General features: G+C 40.1%; 1 protein-coding gene and 1 pseudogene across 1 annotated transcript in view; one reads left to right on the top strand and one right to left on the bottom strand.

Moving 5' to 3' along the window:
* Window positions 1-5,085, bottom strand: part of LOC149230881 (annexin-like protein RJ4 pseudogene) — a 30,514-nt pseudogene extending 25,429 nt beyond the window's left edge.
* Window positions 1-25,502, top strand: part of LOC149230880 (cytochrome P450 72A397-like) — a 97,698-nt gene that overhangs the window by 43,981 nt on the left and 28,215 nt on the right. Inside the window, exons 5-6 of the mRNA XM_089379085.1 lie at window positions 10,958-11,167; window positions 15,892-16,064. Coding sequence (XP_089235211.1) covers window positions 10,958-11,167; window positions 15,892-16,064 — 383 coding nt within the window. The remainder of the gene's footprint in view (window positions 1-10,957; window positions 11,168-15,891; window positions 16,065-25,502) is intronic.

Here is a 25,502-nt window from a genome sequence, read left to right on the forward strand (position 1 = left end):
GAATTGAAGATAAGAATAGTCCTGGTGGAACATACTCTGAGAGAACAATGATGAGGGTGTCTATACATCATTGGACTCGCCAGCATTGAACTCTGATCTTGTGGAGAGATAGAGCTATTAGTCAAGGCCTTGTTATGTGACAATGCTGGTTGATATGATGCTAAACAAATGGATTACCAATTCAACTCTTCTTATGAGAATTCTTCAGATTGAGAATGTCCAAGTACCTTGTATGGATTATGAATACCTCTCTAGTTAGGAGGGAGTGTTGAAAAGTGTAACTAGGTTCGGTCTTCATAATGATGTGTAATTGTGATTTTATGTAATTGCTGGAAAGAAGAAAAATAAAATAAAGGTATTATTGTAATGCTTGTCTCATGTGTTTCATGAGCAAGGAATTTTATTTTTAGCAATAGCTCCCATTGTAAGCCCTTGGGATTGGTCATAAAGTCAAATTGAGTCATTGTCATGTATGAAGGACCCTTCTTGGGCATGTTACATTTGTATATGAGTTAATGAAAGAGTCAAATAACTCTCCAATACCAAGTTCAAGCATCTCCTTCAAGTCAGCCTTAAATGAAATAATGAATTTGCTCCAAAAGACATGTCGGCTCACCCACAGTTCAAGTCGGCTTATTATGGATGCTCCAACCACTATAAATAGGGCAGCTTGGCCTCATTTCAGAGACAGTTTTTCGATGAAGGAGAAGTCTGTAATAAGAGGTGTGAAGTTCATCTAGGAAGCCTATAACCAAGCAAGAGGAAAGGAGGATATAATCAAGATCATTTCTGATTTGTTTTGGGTTGATCTAATCCACACATGCGAAGAAAGGGTGTTGACATGCTGTCCACTGCAGAAGAAGTTGAGGTATCATAGTCTCCTTTGAAGGACAAATTAAGGAAGAGAACAAGTTCATTATCAAGCCGAGTTGCCAAGGAAGCTGCCTCCACCTAAAGCAAAGGGAATCAAGGTTCCAAAGTTGATAATTTATACGTGCTAGGGTTTCAAAAGGAAGCCAAGAAGTTGCAGGTCTGAAGCAGAGAGAAAGGTAGCCGAGATCTGAAGTATAGTTGAGGTACAAAGGAAAGCAAGCAGTTGGACCAAGTGTTGAATTGGGCATGAAAGAGAAGCAGTGAAAGGGACTTGTGCCTTGGTTGTGGAATGGAAAATAGGTTAAGGGTCTTGGGGTTGGTATTCCTCAATTGAAGTTTCTATAAGAAGAGTAATTCGTTTGGGTTTTCCTCTCAAGTGGGAGAGGTTTTGGCCGTGGTTGATCGTCTACATTTTGTGTCTCTTTATGGTTTATGCATTGGTAGTTGTTTGATGAAGAAGAACACTATAATAACCTAAGGAAAAGAAGTAAAAAGCATTCACAAGCAGTTATCTATGAATGAGAAATCACTTAATTGCTATGCTCTAGATTTCTCAACAGGTTGGGAGTAGGCAGAGGAGTGTACAGACCTTGCTTCTTGATGGTTGGCTTGGCGATGGCATAGGCAATGCATGATCCGATATGTTTTGCAACATCTTGTCAGAGTTTTGGCCAATAAAAATACTTCTGTAGCACAACCACAGTTTTCTCCACACCAAAGTGTCTTGCGACCTGACTGTAGTACGCCTCTCAAATCAACTTGGCACGCTTGCTTGAAGGAACACAAAGGTGGCCTAGGTAGCATAATAAGGTGTCTTTGAGGTGAAAATTTGGAACTTGCTTGCCATACACTAGCATCTGGTATGTGGTTGCGGACTCTGGATCATTTTTGTATAGTTGCGGCCATCAGGAGGTCTCGTGGCCACAGGAGTTGAGAATAGTAGTTAGCGCTGCAACTCGGGGCCGACTGAGGCAATCTGCAACATGATTGGTGCTGCCCTTTTTGCATTTAATGTTTGGGTGGAATTGTTGTAGATATGTAGACCACTTCTAATGCTGATCGTTCTGCAAGTTCCCTTGTTTCTGTAAAAACTGAAGAGGTTATTGATCTGTGGATGACCGTCTCCTTACCTATAATGTAATGTTTCCATTGCCAACACTCCTACACGATAGAATACATCTCTTTATCATAGGTGGGGTATTTCCAAATTGTATCGAAAAGTGTCACTATGATATGCCATCAAATGCCCATGCTGTGTGAGAAATGCACCAATAGCATAGTCGGAGGCTTTTGTCTTAATTTCAAATGGTTGTTGTAGGTATGGAAATGTTGTTGGGACTCGGACCAGAAAAACTTTGCCTTCGCTCCGCCCTTGGTAACCTGACCCATAGGCCAAGTGATATGATAGAATCCCAACACGAACCTCTGATAAAAATTGGTAAGGCCCAAAAAGCTACGAAGCTCTATTAAAGTGGTCGAGGCTGACCAATCCCGAATGATTTAGATCTTAGCCGGATTCGCATGCATGTCCTGCTCATCAATGATGTAGCCTAGATATTGGACCTGGCTCATACCTAAGGTGCGGTATGCTATCAAATGCCCATGCTGTGTGAGAAATGCACCAATAGCATAGTCAGAGGCTTTTGTCTCAATTTCAAATGGTTGTTGCAGGTATGGAAATGTTGTTGGGACTCAGACCAGAAAAACTTTGCCTTCGCTCCGCCCTTGGTAACCTGACCCAAAGGCCAAGTGATATGATAGAATCCCAACACAAGCCTCTGATAAAAATTGGTAAGGCCCAAAAAGCTACGAAGCTCTATTAAAGTGGTTGAGGCTGACCAATCCCGAATGATTTAGATCTTAGCCGGATTCGCATGCATGCCCTGCTCATCAATGATGTAGCCTAGATATTGGACCTGGCTCATACCTAAGGTGCATTTCTCCAAGTTGGCATAGTTTCTGTTGCTGCAAAGTGTAAAGGACCTGCCGATTGTGTTGCAGGTGCTCTTCCCAACTCTTGCTGAAGATGAGGATGTCGTTCAGATATACAACCACAAATGAGTTGGTGAAGGGCTGCAGATGTCATCCATCAACCTCATAAAATTTGCAGGTGCATTTGTCAACCCGAAAGGCATGACTAACCACTCAAAAAGGCCCTCCTTGGATTTGAAGGTGGTCTTCTATACATCTGTGGGTTCTATTAGAACCTAATGATAGCCAGATTTCAAATTGATCTTTCTGAAATACTTGGCCCCTTGAGCTGGTCAAGAAGGTCATCAATCTGTGGGATTGGGTACCTGTTCCTAACAATGATTTTGTTAAGTGCCCGATAATCAATGTAAATCCTCCAGGTTCCATCCTTCTTCTGTACAAGTACAATCAGGCTCCCACAAGGTGAGGAACTTGGTCGGATGTGCCCTTTTTACCACAACTCCTTGATTTGTTGCTTGTTTTTTTCATTTTCCAAAATGGAGTGGCAGTATATCGGCCCATTGGGTAGAGGTGCTCCGAGAGTCGGATCGATCGAATGCTTGACCTCATATTGCAAAGGTACCCCTATGGGTGAAGAGAAGATGTACTTGTATTCTTCAATGACCTTATCCACTTGCTATTGCTATGTGGGGAACCCTTCCGGGGGGCCACGAATGTGGCTACTATCCTTCCCTTGCTTTGAGAGCGAATAAATAAGAAAACAAATTTCTCGGTTTGGGAGATGATCTTACAGCATTGCTTAGCACAGATCAAAGAGATGGCTATAGGTGGGGCTACCTTTGGTATCCTGTCTAACTTATTTCCTAAAGTGATAATAACAATGCGAGGCCTAGACTCATACACAACATGACACTTCCACAAGTATGGTTGGCCTAATAACACAACACAAACATCAAGAGGAGTAACATCATATAGTACCTCATCTGTGAAGGGCTTGATGCTGTAGGGAAGACGCCACTGCTGGCTGACGTGGAGAGCTTGTTCTTGGTGTAGCCACCCAATGGTGTATGACTGCGAGTGTTGTGTGGTCGGTAGGCCCAATCGCTTAACGACATATGCTGAAATGAGGATTTTTTGACTCCCGGTGTCGACAATGAACTGCGTCGGAGAACCCTTCACCCACATCTGTGAGTGGAAGAGTTGCTCCCCCTCCTCTGGATCTTCGAGCTCAATTTTCCAGGCCTTGGATGTGGCAACGATGGCACTGGGTTCTGCGTCAACAATTTGCTTCCCTTGTCATTCCTGTTGTCGGGTTCTGGCTCAGAATTAGAACATGCATCAGAGTTTGAAGCTTTCATCTCACCCACCAATGACTACTTGGTGTGACACTCATTTGTGTTGTGAGTGGGGCTTTTGTGGAACTCACACCACTTTCCTGTGTCCTTTGTCTTTGTGGTGCCATTCTTTGCTTGCAGCTTCCATGGGTTGTCCAGGGCTGCTCCACCTTGGCTCTGTCCTTTGTTCTGTGGTCTGGGGGTGCTCTTGCCCTGCTTCTGACTCACAGATCTAAAGTCACGCTTCTTCTGTTTATTTTATTTTTAATCTTTTGGTAGCATATCAGTATGCTGCACCAAGCGAGATGTCCAAGAACTCCATTTCTTCCTGAATGTATTTGTACAGATAATGACGGTACTTGAGCACCAGATGTAGCTCAGAGTCTTTGATACCCACCGTTGTGCGTAGAGTATGAAAAATATTTGTGAGCTCATGCACATCTTGGTCCCTTTGCTGCCATAGTGTGGTCCATTGTATGTATTTGTCCTCATAACTCCCCACGAGGTAATACTGTTCCTTGGCAACATCTCAAAAAGAGCTCCAAGTGCGTGTGGTTGTGAACAGAGAGGGTTCCTCGATCCTTTTCTCACAATAAGTTTCCCACCAGTCCTTGACATAGGGAGTGGCCTTAAGCAATGCAAAAGTAATCTTCTCCCTATCAGAGAAACTATGGTATGAAAAATAACCCTCCAGTAGATTCAACCATTTATCTGCAACGTCTGCATCTATTTGACCTCCGGATATAGGAGTATCGAAGTTCACTTGTACCTTGAAGGGGGTGGCATCTCTGAAGTGACTGCTAGATGAAGATGTGTCACCAGTGGGCATTTGTCGAAGGATTTGGGCAAATTTGTCCACCATCTCGTTCCTTTGCAGCTTGAGGGCTTCTTCGAGCAGCAACTTGATAGGATCTCCTATTCCCTCGTCTTTTGCTTCTTCTGCCATGGGAGGTTGTTGGTGTCGACAGGGGCGGTCTTGCAAGGGTTCAACCAGTTTTAAGTCCCAACTCCTTATACCCCAACCTCGTTGGTGACATGCACAGAAAAACAAAGAAAGAGTAGACCGCTCTGACACCATTGATCCAGATTTATGAAGGAATGAAATGAAATACAAATATAAACAGAAACACAAAGCTAGAGCGAAAACGAAACTTTAGTTCATTAATAACAAAGTATTGAAACACTGTTTACATGCAAAATGGAAATAAACTAGCTTGGGCGATGGTAGCTTATCTCTGAGAAGTGATGTAGCAGCCACATGCCTTCTGAACTGTGTTACAGTGAGGCTCAGAGGCCTATTTATTTTTGAGAAACAATGGAACACCTTAACATCCAAAAGCCTAACCCTAGGAGATGAAGCGCCAAAATTTTATGGGCTTTGTTGGATTTAACATCAACTTCCCGGGGTCGTAATTTTGGCATACGATCTCCGTTTGACGCGTATGATACCTAGTTAGAAAGATCTATCTGAGGACTACAACTTTTGACTGCAAACCCTTGTTGCAAGCTACAGTTTGCCCCTTTTCCAAAAAAAACGTTGTTTAGGGCCTCAAAACGGGTTCAAAAGTTCAAGGCCCGAAACGCTGCCAAAAATAGTAAATTGTGCTACAATTAAGAAAACTGAAAGAAATAGTGGTGGGGGTCCAAGTGGAATAGGCGGGTGGCCACCAATATCCACTTGGATCACTGTTGGCCATCTATTTATACTTGATCAAGGGGTGTGAAACCCCAACGGTCATGTCACTTGGCCTTGTTGGCCAACCTGAGCCTACATGACTCAAAATTAATTAAATTCTTTTTCTTAGGTTTCAAGCCCACTCCTTTGGGTACTTTGCCCAACAAACTCCTTTTTGTGGGTTTTCTCTACTCGGAAATACCTTTCGAGCTACCCAAATTTGAACATCTCTCATTTCTCAGGGAGCACCATTCATGAGGGTGCTTGGTTCCTAGACAATAGGGCTTCGAAGCATATGACAGGAACACATGAGGTGTTGGAGAGGTTGACCAAGTGGGATTCTGATCTACAAGTGAAGATTGATGATCAAAGTCAACATGCGTGGGAGGAATTGGGATTGTACCTTTTAGAATGGAGTTAGGTGGATTGTTGTTCAGGATGTGCTTTGGGTATTGGAATACATATATAACATACCTTTAGTCTCAACAACTGAGGCAAAGGGTTTTGATGTTTTATTATGAGAAGGAAAGGTGACTGTCAAACCCAGTGGATCTCACTGTAGCCCAGGTGTGTTTCTTGGAGTTAGGGAGAGTGGTCTGTATAGGCTAAAGGGAAAGCCTATTGTCCAAGGAAAGAAGAAGGTTCTAGAGATTGAAAGGGAGGGTCAACAACTCCAGAAGTGTGTGCCTTCAAGTTCTAGAGAAAGAGGGGAGACTTCCAAAGCCGTCAAGAAGATGTCGTGTTACGAGATGGCAATGCGGGATGCTCAGGAGTAGAAAGCTTCGAGGACCAAGATGTCTTTAAAGAAGAGTCCAAGTATTGCAAGATGATTTGCTTTAATGATAATAGAAGAAACTTATGATGAATATGTTCTAGTATGGGAAACAGAGAGACTTCCAGGGAATGTAAGTACCTCCCTCACTAAGAGGGAGTGTTGAAATTTGGTAGCATCAAGAGGTACTCTCACGTGACCTTTTATTTTGGTGGAGATGTCACTTGTAGCATTGTCGACCTATGTTCCACCAAGATTTTGGGAGTGTGAGATGTGGGTGCGGGGGAACGCACAGTGGGGACGTGTGGGAGTACCCTCTAATTTTAGGGAAATTTAAGGGGACTAGGCGACTTCGGGGTATATATATATATATATATATATATATATATATATATATATATATATAATGTTCACGAACCTCGGAGATCAGTGATTGCTATGTCAACTAAATATAGATATAATGTTCACGAACCTTGGAGATCGGTGATCGCTATGTCCACGAAATATTTGTACTCGGCAGATCCACCCGAAGGGATCACTTCTTGCCAGGTCAACCATGGATCTTGATCGCGTGAGTGTCGAGAGAATTTGTTAATGTATATATATATATCAGTATGAATGATGAGCATGGATCAATGTATTTCATTATTTAATTCAATTATGTATGGATTGATATATTCATGCTTTCATTATTGAATATGAATATGAATTTTATATATGATACACACATCATTCATACTCATCATTCATCCATACATCTCGAGATTCAATAATGAAATATATTGATCCATATTCATGATTCATGATTTAAAAATCTACATTGATATAGAAATTAAATTCATCATTCCAGATTCTAAATTGATTTAAAATTTAAATTCATCATTCATCATTCATCATTCTAGAATCTAGTTAGTACTTAAGCAAAATAGACTATAGTGGATATTGAAGTCTGAGGACTGGAATAGGAAATTGATATAACCCAAACTCAAAACTAGTAAAGAGTGACGTGTCAAAGGACAATTTGACATCTTCGATATCTAGAGTCAAGATGCGAAAGTTGAAACTAAAAATTAAAAATGGATAATGAGCGTTGAAGGAGTGCTACGGGGGAGGAGAGGCAACAATTAACTAGTAAGTTGGATAGCCCCATGGGGTAAGCCGAGTGGAGTTGAGCTTGGAAAGTTGAATGGTTGAGTTAGGGAATTGCAAATTAGTTTAGGTTTTGATACTTGTTACGTATTTTTCTTTTTCATTTTAATTTTATTTACTTTAATTCTTGTTTTTTAATTTTTATTTTTATTTTAAGGGTTATTAGAAAAAATTAAGGAGGGGTGCTTCTAGGCATCCCCTGTCAAAAGGGGCGCTTCTTATCACCCCCCTTTTGAGGGAGGACACCCGGATGCGCCCCTTTTTGGGGAACATGCCCCCACACAGGGGAAACGTTTCCCCCTGTGTCTCCTCGTGTTTCCTCAAAAGGGGGATGTGGGGAAATGTTTCCCCAGGTGTCCCCCCCTCCTTGGTGTTTGGGAAGTGTGAGGTGTGTGCACTCCACCCTAGGGTACACGTCCTGGTAGAACACTGTTGTCAACACCTCTGCCTTGTTGGCTATAATGCAAGTCAACACCTATGGCTATTGGGCTATGGTGAAGACAACGGACCACAAATCATTTCTATGATGTAACTCACCTATGACAATAGTGCTCACATACAACCTTGAAGGGACATTACCTATGGCTAGTAGGTCAAAGTATCCCCCATCTTTATTGACCATTGACTAGAACTACTGGACAATACATAAACTGTTTCCAATTGTATCCAATGATCATACTAGTCCACAACAAACTTCTCTTGCCAAGTATTTCGAAAAACGTGGCCAGGGTTTGTTCAAGGAAACTGAGTACTCAAAACAAATTTGCTACACGACACAAATCTCCAAGTAGCTAGCTAGCACCAATCCCAAAGTAGGTTCAACACCGTAAGAATGATTTACTTTCATTTCTAAATTGTTTCAGAGGCTAAATTAATGTTAGGTCATTATAAGTACAAGTCACATGATTTGCAATCTTTGAAGTTCATATCACTAACTCTCGGCTAAGAACCCCAAAAAATATTTAACACGATTGATTCAGCTATTTTGACTAGAAAAATGATATTAGAAGCTCACTTGGGTACCCTATAGTCACTCTTAGTTCTAACTTCAAAGTGACACTAGACTTGAGCAAGAGGTCCCATTTTTGAGAATGCACCATCCTCAACAACTTGTTTAATGATTTCATTTATGCAGCCCTTGACAACTCACTATTGTCAATGTGGATCGCAAGAATAACTCAATAACATTATTTGCAATTTCTATTAGTATCCATAATAAACTACAAAATGCACATCAATAACTTTTGGGTTGCTTTTGACATCTAACCCTGGTTAGTGTCGGCTTGAGAATTTAGGCAGCTTCACATTATTAATAAAAAGAATTTCCACAACATGAAACCATTCAAGTACAACATGTAGATATATATAAATCATGACATCGTCATTAATGGGATCAATATGCGACACCACCACCATCATCATATAAAATAATATCAAAAAAATAAGGTCCTGGCAATCAAATCTATACATCAAAAAGATCACCAAGGTACATTGACAATAAATGTCAACTCAAAAGGTAAGAGTTGACATATAAAGGAAAACAAAACAATAAATGCTAAAATAAAAAATGGGTTGCTACACCCTTAGTGCTGAATAGGGGATTCACGGAGATAAGATAAATATAATGATTAATGCCTCCATTACATATTATCCTCCCTGGAATGGTATATTTTTCACACCAATACGATTCCACATAGTGTTGAAGGACTGTGGCACAAATATATAAGAGGTCTGCAGGATAATATTTAGATGTGTTATAATGATGCCTTTATCATCAACATTAGTTTACCTAGTCATTGCAGGAGGATCAAAATTGTAATAATAATGAGAGAGATTCACTGAAACATGGTGAAAAGATCTCGATGGACCTTGACTATAAAATTTATTTGAGAAGATGAGGAAGTACTAAGCTCCCCCATGAGATCAAGTGGTTATAGGCCCACAAATGTTAATGAACCAACTCAGGGTATTGAAAAGTATGCCTCACATCTCAAAAACTTGAGGCAACCACCTTAAAACCATCATCTATGTTCTAACCCATTGATCTTGGAAAAATTTCTTGTTCTTTTGATGGTGTGAGTGATGTGATAAGTAGAAAGAAGATTGGGTCAATATGCAGAGTGCACTGTAAGATGAGTCCATCAGGTTCAACAACAATTCAATAACTCTTTGTAAAGTCTTGAAAAGTTCGTCTTGATAGACCCAAGAGAATGAGTTACCGGCTTCTTCCAAAAAATTTCTGCGGTGTGCTACCTTTTGCTGTAGAACAAAAGAAGAAAGAGTTCTTGGCTTTCAAGGGGGGTTTAAACCCCAGGAAAAACCATAGAGAAAAGAAGATCCAAAAAATCCTAGTTCTGCAGTTGCAAAGAAGCCTTAAGCGATGCCACAAGCCAAAATTCTTCAGATCAGCTACTGAAATGTGCAAAAAAAGTTATGATTAGAAACCTTGTTTAGGCAGTCACAAAAAAGTTAGGCTGCCTGTGCCATGCCAAATAGCCTTGAATCAGCTGCTGAATTGAGTAAAAAGGATGATTTGAAACCCTGCTTCTGCAGTGATAGAAACTCAGTGATAACATCAGCCAAACAGTCTTGGATTGGTGGCTGAATTGAACAACGTCACAGCTGCTCTGATACCATGTTGAAATTCACAAGAGTGAGAGAGAGGGGATCAAATGGAATTTAATAGAAAGCCCTAATTCTGTAATAAACAGAAAACCGAACAGCACTAGGTCAGCACAAAGAGTGGAGATCAGCCAAAAAAGGTGAAAGTCTAAGAGAAATAATCCAAGAGAAAGTGTGCTAGAGAGATAAATAACATGTGAACAAGAGAATGCTACACTTTATGGTGCCCTTGGGCAAACATCTTTATTAGAGATCAATAGATCACTCGAATGAGTGATTTACAAATGTGAGTGGGTGTATAAATTAAAATACCCCACCCAAGAGGTAGTGTTTTTTCCTTCAGAGAGGTTATAAGTTATGTGTATTTGTAGAAGCCTAGAAGGTCAGCCTTAGCCAAACCTAAGTATAGCATCAGCCGTGACCTAAAGTGAAGCTTACACTATTTTCAATATTTATTTTGCAGATGTGGAAGTAGCTTGGTATGCAGTATGTGTAATTGTATATGTTAGGTTATCATTGGTGGTTCTTATGAATAATGGTGATGTTTACTATTGCCCTAATTATTATTTTTTTATAATTCATCGCATCTTTGTTGTGCAGACATGAAATTGAAGCAAGACATTATCGTGCCAGCTGGAGCTATTGTAGCTGTTCCAATACAGCTGGTGCAAATGGATGCTTGTAACTGGGGGCATGATGCTGATATTTTTAACCCAGAACGCTTCTTGAAACACAAACATTTGAGTTCAGATTCATCTGAAAGCCAAGCAGGTCATGCACAGAAAGCAGCAGGCATATCTGAACAGAAAGGTTTTTAGTATTAGCTGCAACTTTGTTTGACGTTATTCACTTAATGTTTTTTTTTCTCACTTTTTCTAGTTTTATGCATCTTCCAGTTGCATTGATGGTGCTGTGATTTATTTTGGTTGTATGGCATGTCACACATTTGCTTGCATTATTCACATAAATTTGTTGCATTTTCCAGTTGCACTGGTTCTATTGTTATATAGTTTAGTTGTATTGCATGTATGTGTGTGTGTGTGAGCACAAGCATGCCAAAGCAGCTAGTTTTTGCACAAAACTTTATCTCACTTTTTTTTATGCAGTTTTGATGTGTAAATAACCTATTTTGGAGATCATATCATTTGTTTTGATGCTATCCCTATATAAAATCATAGTTCGTGTAGTTGGCTCATTGGAGACCACTTATTGCAAATTGACTAGTCTGTGTTTGCAAAAAAACTTACATTTCAGTTGTATATTTTCTTGTTGGCTGTGTATTGGTGTTTTTCCTATTTCTTTAACATCCTTGCACATGCCACATTTGTTTCTTGACTCATTGGCTGTTGATCCCTTTGATTTGCGTTTGAGGAGTCTTGGGATATATAGTTTATTAGTTTCAATTCTTACACCCTTTTTATGGCAGTTAGGGAAAACCCTGATCCCAATTAAATTAAAGGAAAAATGTACATAATAGTACATTGAAAGCATTTCCATTTAGATCCAAGTATTTCATTACTGTCCAAAATAAAACTATCGACAGGACAGATCAACTTCAGCTTTTCCAATATTAATATGTGGGCCTCTCAACTCTGATAAATGTATGCAGAATCAACGGCATCAAACTGCTTTCAACAATCCCTTTAAATGCTATAAAATAGTGGAGGGAGATAAGCACCATTGATATTAATGCAAAAATCATCAAAGAAAAATAATGCAGCAATATTTCAATGCTTCTAACTCATAGCTTGGGTACTGAGCAGGGCATGGTTACAAATTATTATCTGTTACTTATGATAGTCTTTTCAAAGCTGCTGTTCAGAAGGGATATGCGTGAGACTGTCCTTGGCATCTTACTATCTATTGCTGTTTTTTCCGCCCAGGATGAAAGTCACATTGTCAGTAAATATGATGGATCGTGATCAATTTTTAGATAAATAAATGTATACGTAATCCAATCATCTTCATGCCCTTACACTGGAGCAATGATAGATATTAGAATCTGCATAAAAGTCGGATAATGCCAGATCTTCATCTGGCTATTTCAAAAGGTTTTGGTTTAGGGTTGGGTTCGGTGATCAGGAAATTCTGATAAAATCTGGCATTAGGTTTGTCCATGTATAAAATTTAAAATTTGGAATATATAATTTTTTAAATTTTTTCTTTTTCCAAGGAAAACCATATGGATGGTGGGTCAACTGCCAGTCACAATAGCAGCTATTAACCGCTAGGGACTCAACTGGATTTGAACCTGTGATCGGTGGCCTCCCTGTTGGTGACATACCTTGTGTGGATGGTTCAACTGATTGAGCTGACTCTTGAGGGTTGAATATGTGTGTGTGTGTTAAAAATTGAGAATTTTTTTTTAACCATTTAAAAAAAATGTATTCAATGATTAAAAATAGTGAACTTTGAAATTGTTTTGAAATTGATCTTGAGATTTGCCTTTGAAATTTGGCAAAACCCAACAATTTTTTCTTTTTCTTTTTGAGATTCTGTAAATTTTAAATCTCATCAATAGATTTTGCTGAACCTTGTGACCTAGCCAGCTGAAACAACTTGCACTTTCAGAATGCAAGTTAATGCTCCCTTGCTGAGCTTTGTTTTATCTCTTTGTGTTTTTCACAATGTGTTTATTACCCACCCATTCCTCAACAACTGTCACCCTTTTATTTCCTTGGTGACTGCATCACCCTTACTGGCTTTGGGAAAACTGCATATAAAGATGTGCTTGGAGCAAGAAGAAAATTGAACTCAGTCCATGAGCAATGCTACACTATGAAAAAAGAAGATCGGAGTAGAAGCAGCAGCTATGTAACTATGAGGACTAATTCAATAACCTTCTCTGTTGAATTGTAAGAATTAGGTGATTTGAGTGTTTTTCTATCCCCTCTGTTGTATTTATCCAGTGTTTTCAAACTTGGCTAAAACTCAGGAGTCTTGGTGAGTCATCAGTGGGTTGAATACTCGGTGAGCCTTGCCAATGGCCATAGACTCGCCAGACTTGCGAGTCTGACTGAGTGACCAAGAAGACACCCACATGTGTGATTGTACTTGTCCAACTTGTTTTGGAGGGAGTTTTAGGAGGGAAATGAAGCATTTTAGAGGGTAGAAGCCTTTATTAAGACATTCCTCCCCTTCTTCTTTCACATTCCATACATCTTCTGAGCTTCAATAGCCATGTCATCATTGGAAGAATGCTGTGTTCTGTCACTGTGAGGAGGCTGAGGTCATCATCATTTAAGAGGGAAAATAAAGGAGGCTTCATCATCATCAGTGATTTCTGGTTGCACTGTGAAGGACGCTTCAATTCATCACTGGCTGCTGTGTGAAGAGACTCATGATGTCTCTAGTGTTTCATTATCTCAAATGGAAACACCAAATACATCTGCATCGCGGTTGTTGCTTCAGCCTAGTGATGTTGGCACTAGCTCCAAAAGGGCTTATTCTAGGAGTTCTCGTATTCAAGCACAAGACTTGAGATTGGACTTGAAGACATTGGTTATTTGGATTTCACAAATACGTTATGAGACTATGAGTTACGTCGTTGAACTTGGTATTATCTGTGAATTTTATGGAATCATCTTTCAGTTCACTATTTGGCATACAAATATTGAGCGTCAAATGTTGTATTATCATATTTTATGAGATGATTTATGAATTTCTGCATAGGCTGTGGTCATATAACTTATATGGATTGGAAATGTTGTAAGTATATTTTTGTGCACAGAATTTATCATATTTTTTTCTATCTTCCGAGTCTTTGCTGCATCTTTACCAGTTGAATCTTTATCTACCAACCTTATGCTTGTATTCTTAATCAGTTCTACTGATCGTTTTCTACGTGACAGGGCTTTTATACCCAACTTACCCTTCCTTCTTCCTTGTCCAGTGACATCTCCTTGGTACCTTTTGTTCAGGTCTCATTAAACAATTCTTCCTCCAAGCCTCCAGTCTGGATCTCTTTAATGAAGTCATTGCCTAGCAAAGTTTCTTCCCATCAAAGACTTGACTATCAGCAATAATAAGTAGGCCCTTATCTTTCTCTCTTTTCTCCCAGCTTGCTCTCCTTTTTCAGTTGACAATTAAGTGCTTTTCTTGTTGCATTGGTTGTTTCAATAATTTTTTGTTTCCCTTTGATTTTCATAATACACCAGAGATGTCTGTGGATCGTGGGAAGCTTGATTGTATATTGCTAGGTTGTGATTGTTTCCTCCAGCTTACTTAGTGCACAATCCTGCAGGTATCCATATACTAATGTCACATTCTACATCAGGATTCAGAAGCAAGCTTTCCATTGTCTAAAATCAATCTCGGAATATGTTACTTTGAGGCTTGAGTAACCCCAAGCTTCCAATCACTGATTTTGGAAGTGGCTTCTGCACGTCAATTTCTAAACAGATTTTGGCACATGACAGCATTCTGCTCTCTTGCATCAAGTTAGAAGCTTAAATGAATTTTTCCTATTGTATTCTCCATTAAAGGAAACATCTCTTCATGCTGTAAGTCAAGAGGAAGGAAATGGCATCTTACCCAAAGTGGTACTGATGCAGGTGTTTCAACTGGGTTGAACTGCATGTCCCAAAATCTCATGAAAAGGCCTACACTATCGATCAAATATTCACTTTCCTCTTTATTATCAAACTTCACTGTGAAATATTTCTAAGCCACACTGGCTGCCCCTTTGACTTTCAAGTATTCTTTATCCATTTCTTTAATGCTTTTGTGAATCACAATGGCCATGATCCAATATATTTGGAATCTGGTGCTCTCTCTTTAACCACATACATGATTCATGAAGCAGACTCAGAAGAACGTTTTGATCCCTGTTCTGCCTTTCCCAGCAGCCATTACCAACAGTTTTAGTGGCTTTTCCAGGTCCTCTAGCTTTCGTGAAGGAATGATAATCCTCATCTGTAACCTTGTGATGTACCCTCATTAGCTTTCAAGAAAGAAATGTGTTTACTTCTCCAAATATTTTTCTACCACCTGACTGCAGGCTTTTTTTAAAATGATAAAATCCTGCAAATTTATCTGGGCGGGATTCCTTCCCACCTTTTTCCATTTCTCACCATTCACCTCAGGCATGCTTTGCAAAGCACTTCTGATTCCTGAAGTTGATGTAATCGCTAAACAATTCATTAGACACTGTTATGAGCTTCTTCATCACAACAAATTATTTGGAATTGAAATGCTTGTGAATCTTGCAACTGCTGTATCTTCTTCTTTCTGTGCTATAATGGAAATTCTCTGATTCACAGTTCAATTCACAGGTTCCTTTAGAGTATAGTTTCTCTCAAAAGAGTAGCATCAAAATAATATATTATTTCTCATTCAGTCAATCAATATCGCCAGAGGCCTTAGTCAAATAAATGTAATATCCCTTTTCGATTTTGTCAATTATTTGTTTTTCTTGTATCTTATGCTTATGTCACTACTTTCAAAGTTGAATTGCAAGCAATTTTTTTTGTTTTTGTTTTTGTTATCTGATTCCATTGTAAATATATGCCGCTAATGCAAATCTTTCTTGGCAGGTATTAATGATGTGAAGGATTCAGAGGTCAAAGGCACTTCGTTCAAATTTGAGGATTGGGATGCTAATCCATCTTTTCTTCCATTTGGTTCTGGTTCTCGAGTATGTGTTGGAAAGAGATTTGCCATTGTTGAAATGACAGCACTCTTAGCATCAATTCTTCAACGTTATGAGGTAGAGTTGCATTTCTTTTTTTGGTCTAAATGCCATTTTTCCCTACGCGTATATCTTATGCCACTTCAAAGTATGACAGATTGATATTGATAAGAATTGCTGTTTGGTAAGTGTCATCGTGAGTTTGTGCTCATCTGAGTATGTATATCTGCATTCTCATGTTACCTTGTATGCTTGTCTATATGCTTTTTTTATGCGTGTTCTCCTTCATCGAGGTTACTTAGATAATCTCTCAATTTATATGCTTTTATTGTAATCCTTAGGAATTATTATTGGACACCTTGTTGGTCAAGTCTTCTAGATACATATATGATAGCCACAGAAACCAAGGTGGAAGTGAACCATTGGCAGTGGATGATTGGTGATTTAGATTTTTCAATTTTAATCCTATATGCCATCTTTTTGATAAGTGTATTTGCAAATTATTCTAAGACGATTGCTAGACAGGCCAGTTCATGCATAAAAACTATGATTTCTTGAGACTTTAACATCCTGAATGCAACTATTCTTAGTTTCCTTCGTGACAAGAAACAGAGGTGCAAATATGTTTAAGTTTCTTTAAGTCTGCTCTGCTTTGCTCTGAAGTGTAAGAAAAGATTTGCTTCCCAAGTAATTGAACACCAATAAGTTAATAACTAATGGAGAGGTCGTATTCTTAGACTAGAAAAATTCTGTTTAGTGAGACTGAAAGAGAGGGTGACTAACAAAATTCAATAATAGAACCACAAAATCATTATTCCAGAAATGAGCGGAAACTGGAAAGCTAGGTTGTGCTACTAATTGTTACCAACTATGACCATTTTCTGGTAAAATAATATAAATTTTTTACCATATCCACTCAATAAAAAAGTGGCAGCTTTTATCCAGTTTGCAAAAGGGTACAAAATCTGTCTTCTTGAAGAGTCCTTAAAACTTCACACAAAATTGAAATTCTCAATTTTTTTTTCTTCCTAGTATCTGTCAAGTGTGCTGTTGGAGTTATTGGTGTAATCTGGACAGGTGGCTATGGTCCATTCAGATGAATCATTATGTATGTGTAATTATGGAGAAGGTGATATTCTTTATTCTTTTATTGGATTACTAGGTATGGTTAAGGTCGAAGTAGCCAAACTTGATATGTGGATGTGTGCCATTGTTTTGTGGATTCATAGTCCCCACATGAAGGAATGCCTCCCATATTGATTTTTGAAGGGACAGCTCACTTGAATTGTGTAAAGCAGTGTTGACAATATTGACGAGCTATCACCGATATTCGCAAATATCGCGATATTTTCGGTGAGACGGGATATTGCCTAGGAAATATTGCGATATTTTGTCTCCCCGAAAATATCGCAATATTTCTGAAATATACTCTATATCTCGGGAAAATATCGTGCTACGATGCAAAATATCACCCAGGCACAGAAAAAAATTGCTGCCACGGCTGGAAAAGGCCAATTTTGTTTTTTTCATTCATTTTCATTTCTGATTGCTGGAGAAGGAAGGGGAGAGCTATGTGCTTGCTGCCAAGGAGGATTTGAGTGTTGAATAGCCATTATTTCCACCAACAACGAAGATTTTGTTGATCTAAGATTGAAGAACCTTAGAACAGTGAGACAATTTCATTTCTTCCATTAACAGGTATGTTCAAATAAACCCCTATGTTAATGAATTTTTTAATAGTTTTAGGGTTATTCTTGCTTGCCTATTTGCCTACAAACATTTTGCTTGTTTTTTTTTTTGTTCTTCCATTTGCTATGATTTTCATGCCCATGAGCAAATGCAAGGGTTTTCTCCATATCTGAACAACAAACTCCAATTTTTTTTTTTTTTAACTTTCAAATGCACCCTCTTATTGTCGTTTATGGTTTTTCATTGAATTCACATTGCAAATAATGTAGCAAAAAACTTATTTTGTAAAATGAGGTGGTTATTACTTATTAATTCCAATTTTTTTTTGGTGCCCTAGGTTTGAGTTAGCTGACTACAAAATTCAAATATGCCAAAAGCCTTGGACCCATTTTGGGAGTATGGGGAGCCTGATGGTGGGACAAATCAGGCATATCTTACATGCAAATTCTGTGGGACCAGGATGACAAGAGGGGTTACACGATTGAAATACCATCTGGCTAGACTCACTGGACATGATGTTGGGATTTGTACAATTTCTAGTTAGGAGCTTATACAAAAAGCTCTTGAGGCAATTGATGAAAAGATAGAAAAAAGGAAGAGACAAAAAGAAACAAGGTTGAACGTGTAGGTAGATCTTTCGGGATATCTTCTCCTGATTTTGATGCTGAGGGTAGTGGGAGGGGCTCCACAACATCACCTGCTACTACTAGTGTGAGGTCATCATTTTTTGTTCCACGAACAGGACATGGATCACAACCTGGCATAAAATCACTTGTTAAAAAAAAGGAGAAGCAAGAAGCAGATAGAGTCATGGGGAGGTGTCTTTTCTAGAGCGACTTACCTCTCAGCATCACCAAAACCAATCCATTTTGGCAGCCAATGTGTGATGCTATTGTTGTTGTGGGCCCAGGGTACAAAAGTGCTACATATGAGGAGTTGCGGGGGCCAATTCTTCAAGAAGAAATGCAGGACATCAACACTAGATTGGCGGAGTTGAAAAAAACATGCGAAGTTACTGGATGCATAATGATGTCTGATGGTTGGACAGATAGGAAGGGTGGGACCCTTCTAAATTTCTTGGTACATTGTCCTAAAGGTACCATGTTTATTAAATCAGTGGATGCTTCAGAACATATCAAAGATGTAGCAACGATATGTGAGTTGTTAGATGGGTTCATTCGGGAGATTGGTGTGCAGAATGTGGTGCAAGTCATAACAGACAATGCAACTAATTATGTGTCTGTCGGCAAGATGCTTATGGAGAGGCATCCCACATTGTTATGGACTCTGTGTGCAACATATTGTCTCGATTTGTTGCATGAGGATATGGGGAAACTCTCCTTCATCAAGGAGGTGGTTGATATGGCTAGGAGCGTCCCTAATTTTATTTATAACCATGCTTTTGTTCTTAGCCTCATGAGGAAGTTCACTAGAAACAAGGAGTTGCGGCGTGTTGTGATCACATGTTTTGCCACAAACTTTATTACTCTTCAATCTTTGCTTCGATGTCAGTTCGAGTTGAAGCAAATGTTTGTGTTTGATGACTGGCGTAATTGTGGATGCAACATGAGACAGGATGGGTAAGCCATTGCAAAAATGGTGTATTCTGAGACATTTTGGTGTGGAGTAGAAGAAGCATGTTCAGTTAGTGAACCTATAGTAAAGGTTTTCAGGTTGGTAGATGGGGAGAAGCCTGCAATGACTTATTTGTATGAGGCCATGGATAGGGCCAAAGAGGCCATTCGTTCTTATTATGCAGACAAGGGTTCTGCTGGCCGTGATATGCATATGATGTTATGGGATGTGATTGATAGTCGGTGGACAGGGATGCTTCATCGACCAATTCATGCAGCAACACTCTTCCTTAACCCCGCATTTTCATACAAATGCGGCTTTGATTTTGATGGCGAGGTGATGGAAGTGCTCCATTCCTGTATTCATAGGATGGTACATGATCTTCGTAGCAAAATCAATCGCGAGATACAGTTTTATTGGGATTGTGTTGGCCTATTTGGCTTTGATGATGCTATTAGGGAAAGGACCCTCTTCATGCCACGTAAGTGACAAGTCATCACTCATTAGAAATTAGAATTTTCAATTTAGAATTTCCTTACTTATAATTCTATTTTTTTTTAAATTCAATTATGTAACTTTTATTTGAAAGTTTAATTATGTTTTAAGTTTTTGAATTTTTTATTTCTTTATTTTGTTGTAGATATTTGGTGGCGAAGCTATGGTGCAAGGGCACCAAATTTGCAGAAATTGGCCATAAGAATCTTGAGTCAAACATGTAGCTCTTCAGGGTGTGAGCGCAATTGGAGTGTATTTGAGAAAATACACGCAAAAAAGCGCAACAGGTATAACTTTGAGCTCCAACCTTCAGTTGAGCAATTACACTTATCGTAATTTTTAATTTTTAATTTATGACCTTCAAGTGTCAAGAGTCAAGAGTCAAGACTCATTAGTTTTTTTGACACTCTTACAGGTTGGAGTTTGCACGTTTCAATGATTTAGTGTATGTGCATTACAACATTCGACTTTGAGTAAGGCAAATAGAAGCACCAATGGATCCAGTGTAAAAATTTCTCATTTCCCACTCCGGTTTTCAGTTTCACCTTATTTCTCCCATATAGTTAAATGCCCTTTCCCATATCCATACATTCAACAAGCTGGAAAAATAAATTTTGCTAAAAACACAAATTCTGGAAATTTTACAGAATGCTGGAAAATGCAGAAATAAAAAAATCAGCAGGTACAAACAACCATTTAACACATTTGAACACAATGATTTTTGGTCAAGGTGACCCTGGAAAAACCCCCTACAACTCTTGGGGAAAACTTTCTTATTTCTGAAAAAATGCTTTTTACAGTGAGAAATATTCAGAAAAAAATTCAGCAAGCAAACTTTACAACTTATCTCGTTTTCCGTGCCTCACAGCCAACTGAAAACACTAGCAAACAACAAAACAGGACAACAATAAATGCTGTACGGTCCTCTATTTTCGTGCCCACTTTCAGCCTTAAATGCTGCTGTACGGCTTGCAATAAATGCGCTGTATGGACCTCAATTTGCGTGCAGAAAAACAGCAATAAACTGTACGGATTTCCTTGGAAAATGTGCCAGCAAACTGCTCCTCGATTTCTGTGTAAACAACTCCTCGATTTCTGTGCAAACAACTGTATGGATTTCTAGAAAATCGTGCCAAAATTTGCCTTTCACTGTGTGCTAACTTAGCTGTACGGATTTGCTAAACTACTGCCTTGGAATGTGTGCCAAGCTGCTGTCTCCTTCTCCTCCCTGTCCAGAAATCTCTCTTGCTCTCTTGCTCTCCTCCTCTCAATTTGCTCATGAAAGAATGAATGACCTTTTCCTCATTTTCTTCCCTTAATCTAACCCTAAGTGACTTTTGGGTGATCCTTATATCCAATCGCTGAAATAGATTGAGATCTAGGGTTGAGATTAAATGCTCATTTAAATCTCACTTTCTATTTTTTAATTCACCCCACTTTAATAAAGACCCACTTAGTCATTTATTTCCAAAGTCACTTTTCCTTTCTAATTTTACATTGACTTTAATAAAGTCACTTCAAAATTAGACTTTAATAACTTTATCACTTAAAGTCACTTTTAAATTAGATTTGACTTTATAAAAATTATAGTCACTTTACGAGAAAAATTAAATTCTTTTGGACACTTTTCCCTAGGCCAAAGATCAAAGCCTTAGGGAACCACCTGTCCTCCAGTACCAAATTTCAACACTCCCTCTTACCAAGGAAGGTGTTCCTCACCACACCCATCTTGTCTCTGAAGTAGTCATGCTTGCCTCGTGGTAAGGCTTTGGTAAGAATATCTGCAACCTGCTCATCAGTGGGAATATACTCAAGCTTCACAGCTCCCTTCTGAACACAGTCTCTGATGAAATGATATTTGATCCTAATATGCTTTGACCTATCATGAAATACTGGATTCTTCGTGAGTTTAATGCAACTCTGATTATCACAATAAATCACTGAAGGTCTCAACGGTTGAACAAATAAGCCAAACAACATCTTGCGAAGCCAGATGGCCTCACAACTAGCTAGACTGGCTGCCATATACTCTGCTTCCGCTGAACTCAATGCTACTGGCTGCTGCTTCCGGCTGAACCATGACACTACTGTTGAACCCAACCCAAAACAGCACACAACCTGCCCAATCAGAATCAGTATAACTTGCCAATCTCACTCCATCCCCCTGCCTGTAGTCCAGACCATAATCCACTGTCCTTTGCAAGTACCGCAAAATGTGTTTTGCAGCCACCCAGTGAACCTTCCTAGGCTCACACATAAACTGACTCATCGTGTTGACTGCAAAACAAATATCTGGTTTAGTGTTGACCAAATACATAAAGGAACCAATCAGCTGCCTGTCTAATGTGGGATCCACCAACTCGGAATCCGAAGCATGAAGCTTCTTCCAGTTGGTGATCATCGGTGTCGACATGGGTCTACAATCCTCCATGTGGAATCTGCCAAGGATGTCCACAATATACTTCCCCTGCCCCAGGAAGAAATGCCCCTCCTCCTGCCACACCTCCAACCCCAAAAAGTAATGCATCAAGCCGATGTCCTTCATCTCAAACTCCGCCACAAGATTTCTCATGCAGTGCTCTATGAGTCTCTCTGCACCTGTAATGACCAAGTCATCTACATACAACACCAGAATGAGAGGCTCCTCACCTATCACAATAAAGTAAAGGTTTGGATCCGCCTCACTCTTTGTGAAACCCAACCCCTGCAAGTATTTATCTATCTTGGAGTACCAAGCTCTAGGAGCTTGCTTCAGGCCATAAAGGGCCTTCTTCAGTCTGCACACATGGGACTCCTTCCCATGCACCTCAAAGCCCTGTGGCTGCTAAATGTACACCTCCTCCTGTATGAAGCCATTTAGAAATGCAGTCTTCACATCCATCTGGTGGATCTTCCAACCCATCTCTGCTGCTATTGATATAATGGAGCGGATCGAAGTATATCGAGCCACGGGAGCGAAGGTCTCCTCATAATCAGCTCCCTCTACCTGGGAGAACCCTCTAGCCACAAACCTCGCTTTGAATTTCTCAATGCTAGCCATCTGCAGCATGCTTTACCTTGTAAAGACATCTGGAAGTAACCACGGATTTGCCCTCAGGGCTCGGCACCACCTCCCAAACATCATTCTTCATGATAGAAGAATACTCCTCCTGCATGGCCTCTCTCAAGACCTGTTGGCTAGCTGCCTCCTCATAGCTAGAAGGCTCAGAGTCAAGGATGCTGGTAACCATTGCCATATAGCTACAAAACCTCTCAGGTGGTCTACTCTCTCTGACCGGCCTCTTAGGCTCAGCGACAGATGTGGCATCTCTCAAGGTGTCCTGAAGCCACTTGGGCTTCCTCTTCCCTGAGTGCACTTCTCTCATAGGAGAATGAAACTCCTCCTCCTCATCATCATCGGGAGCCTGAACTCCTGATTGTATGTCTGCTGTCCTCTTGCCTGCACCTGAACCTGTAGAAGTTGAGGTACCGTGTGAACTATCCATCAGTGGACTCCCTAGTGAACTGCTCTGTGCTCTGCATGCTGCTCGGAGCACCACCCCTCTGGCTCGGCGAGCCACTGCTCACTGACGGACCTGACATCCTCATAGATGTACCTCCGGATCCTCTTGATCCCTGCCCACTGGATCCCTGCGACTAACTCAACTGCTGCTGAGGGTCTGGTTGATCCAGATACTCAAACTCCCGTGATCTCCTAAAGGCCCTGTCCTCCTCGAACTTCACATCCCGTCTGACAACAACTTTCCTCTGTGCAAGAATGTAAATCCGAAAGCCCTTTGAGGTCTCACTGTAGCCCACAAGGATACCCTTCTCTGCGGTGGGCTCTAGTTTGGTCCTCTTCTTCTTGGATATGTAGGAGTATGTAATGCAACCAAAGATACGAAGATGACCAATATCAGGCTTCTCCCTAGAAAAAGCCTCCTCTGGAGTCATGTGCCCCAAGGCACGATGCGGACTCCTGTTCTGCAAATAAACAGCTGTGTTGCAGGCCTTTGTCTACAAGAACAATGGCAACCCCTGATCATGTAACATGGCTTTGGCAGCCCCTACGATGGATCTATTCTTCCCATAGTTTTAAAAACCGGTGGAAAAAACCGGTTACCGGCCTAACCGGCCGGTTGGAAGCCTGGCCGGTCCGAACCGGCCCTTCTAACCCGGTTTAGACCCCCTCGTGCCCAAAAAAAGGCCCTAACCGGTAAAAACCGGCCGGTTTAGGGCGGAACCGGCCGGTTTATAGCAAACCGGCCGCTTCCGTCCTAAACCGCCCGGTTTATGTATAGGCCGCCGGTTAAAGCAAAAAAGCGCAGCGGTTTTGGAAATGAGGGCGGTTTAGGGGTTTTGGGGGTGAGGGAAAGGTATTTTCCCTCCAAAAACACCCTCACACTTGCTATAAGACACCCCTCTCACTCTCATTTGTCTCACACAACTGATTTGGAGTGTTTGTGAGTGTTTGTGAGTTTGTTTGTGAGCTTGGAGAGTGTGGAGTTTTTGCTGAAGTAGTCATCTTGGAGTTGGAGTTGGAGCTATTTTGGAGATAGTGTGTAGCTGTCAGTGGAGTTGCCATCATCAAGAGGAGGCTAAGGGAGCTACTTTGCATTTCCAGGTAAGGATTTGCACTTGATAATTCCTCATTTGAGTCTGCTGTCCATGAATTATTTTTTTTGTGCTATAAACTTCTCACTTCAATGATCTATCATCTATGCTAAGCCTATGAACTCTCTAGCTCTATGCTATCAAATTTTGTAGCTTGCATGTGCATTTTTTTCCTACATTTATCATTGGTTTTCCATGTTCCTTAGCTGCAATTTTTTTTTTAAATGGCAGATTTATTTGCAAATTGTTATTATTTCAAGCAAACATGGCTCCAAAAGGAAAGGACAGTGCATGGGTTCATTGTGATGTAATTGAGGGAAAAATGATATGCAAATTATGCCATAAATCTATTGGAGGTGGGGGTATTCTTAGGTTGAAACAACACTTGGCTGGGGTAAGAGGCCAAGTAAAGCCATGTGATGCACCAAAAGAACTGTTAGGTCCTATTAGGGCAGAATACATTGCCAAGCTTGAAAATTTTTATGAGGATAAGGCTAGGGAGAAGGCCATCCAAGATGAAATTGCAAGGAAGAGGGAATTAATGGAAACCATGAATGTTTTGAAACAGAGTGGGTATGATGATTATGAGATTCAAGACTCCACTTCTATCCCTTCCACCAATGACCCCTTTCACTATGTTCATCCTTCTGTTGGAGTTGGCCAACCATCAAAAGGAACAAAGAGACCAAACATCCAAAGTTATTTCTCATCTTCTGCCACCATTGCCTCTTCTAAATCTAATCCCACTTCCTCCCAGCCAAGTTCTCAACCCACTTTGGATCAGCATTGGAAAAAACAATGCAAAGAAACTTCTCACCAATACATTGCTAGATGGTGTTATGATTCAGATATCCCATTTAATGCTGCTCGCTCACCTTATTACCAAGCTATGTGGGACTCTGTTATAGCTGCAGGAAAGGGCTTCAAAGGCCCTAGTATGCATGACTTGAGGGGAGCTCTTTTGCAAAAAGAGATATCTTCCATTGATGAGTATTTGGTTGAGTTTAAAGAGTCATGGGTCAAAACAGGTTGTTCCATTATGTCAGATGGATGGACCGATGGAAAGAACCGCACTATCATTAATTTCCTTGTTTCTTGCCCTCAAGGAACCATGTTTTTGAAATCAGTTGATGCATCTGATAGGGTAAAGGATGCAAGCCTTCT

Source organism: Pinus tabuliformis, chromosome J (assembly GCF_031772625.1).
Source record: "Pinus tabuliformis cultivar Carrire ecotype Pingquan chromosome J, CPIR1, whole genome shotgun sequence".
Classification (NCBI taxonomy): Eukaryota; Viridiplantae; Streptophyta; class Pinopsida; order Pinales; family Pinaceae; genus Pinus; species Pinus tabuliformis.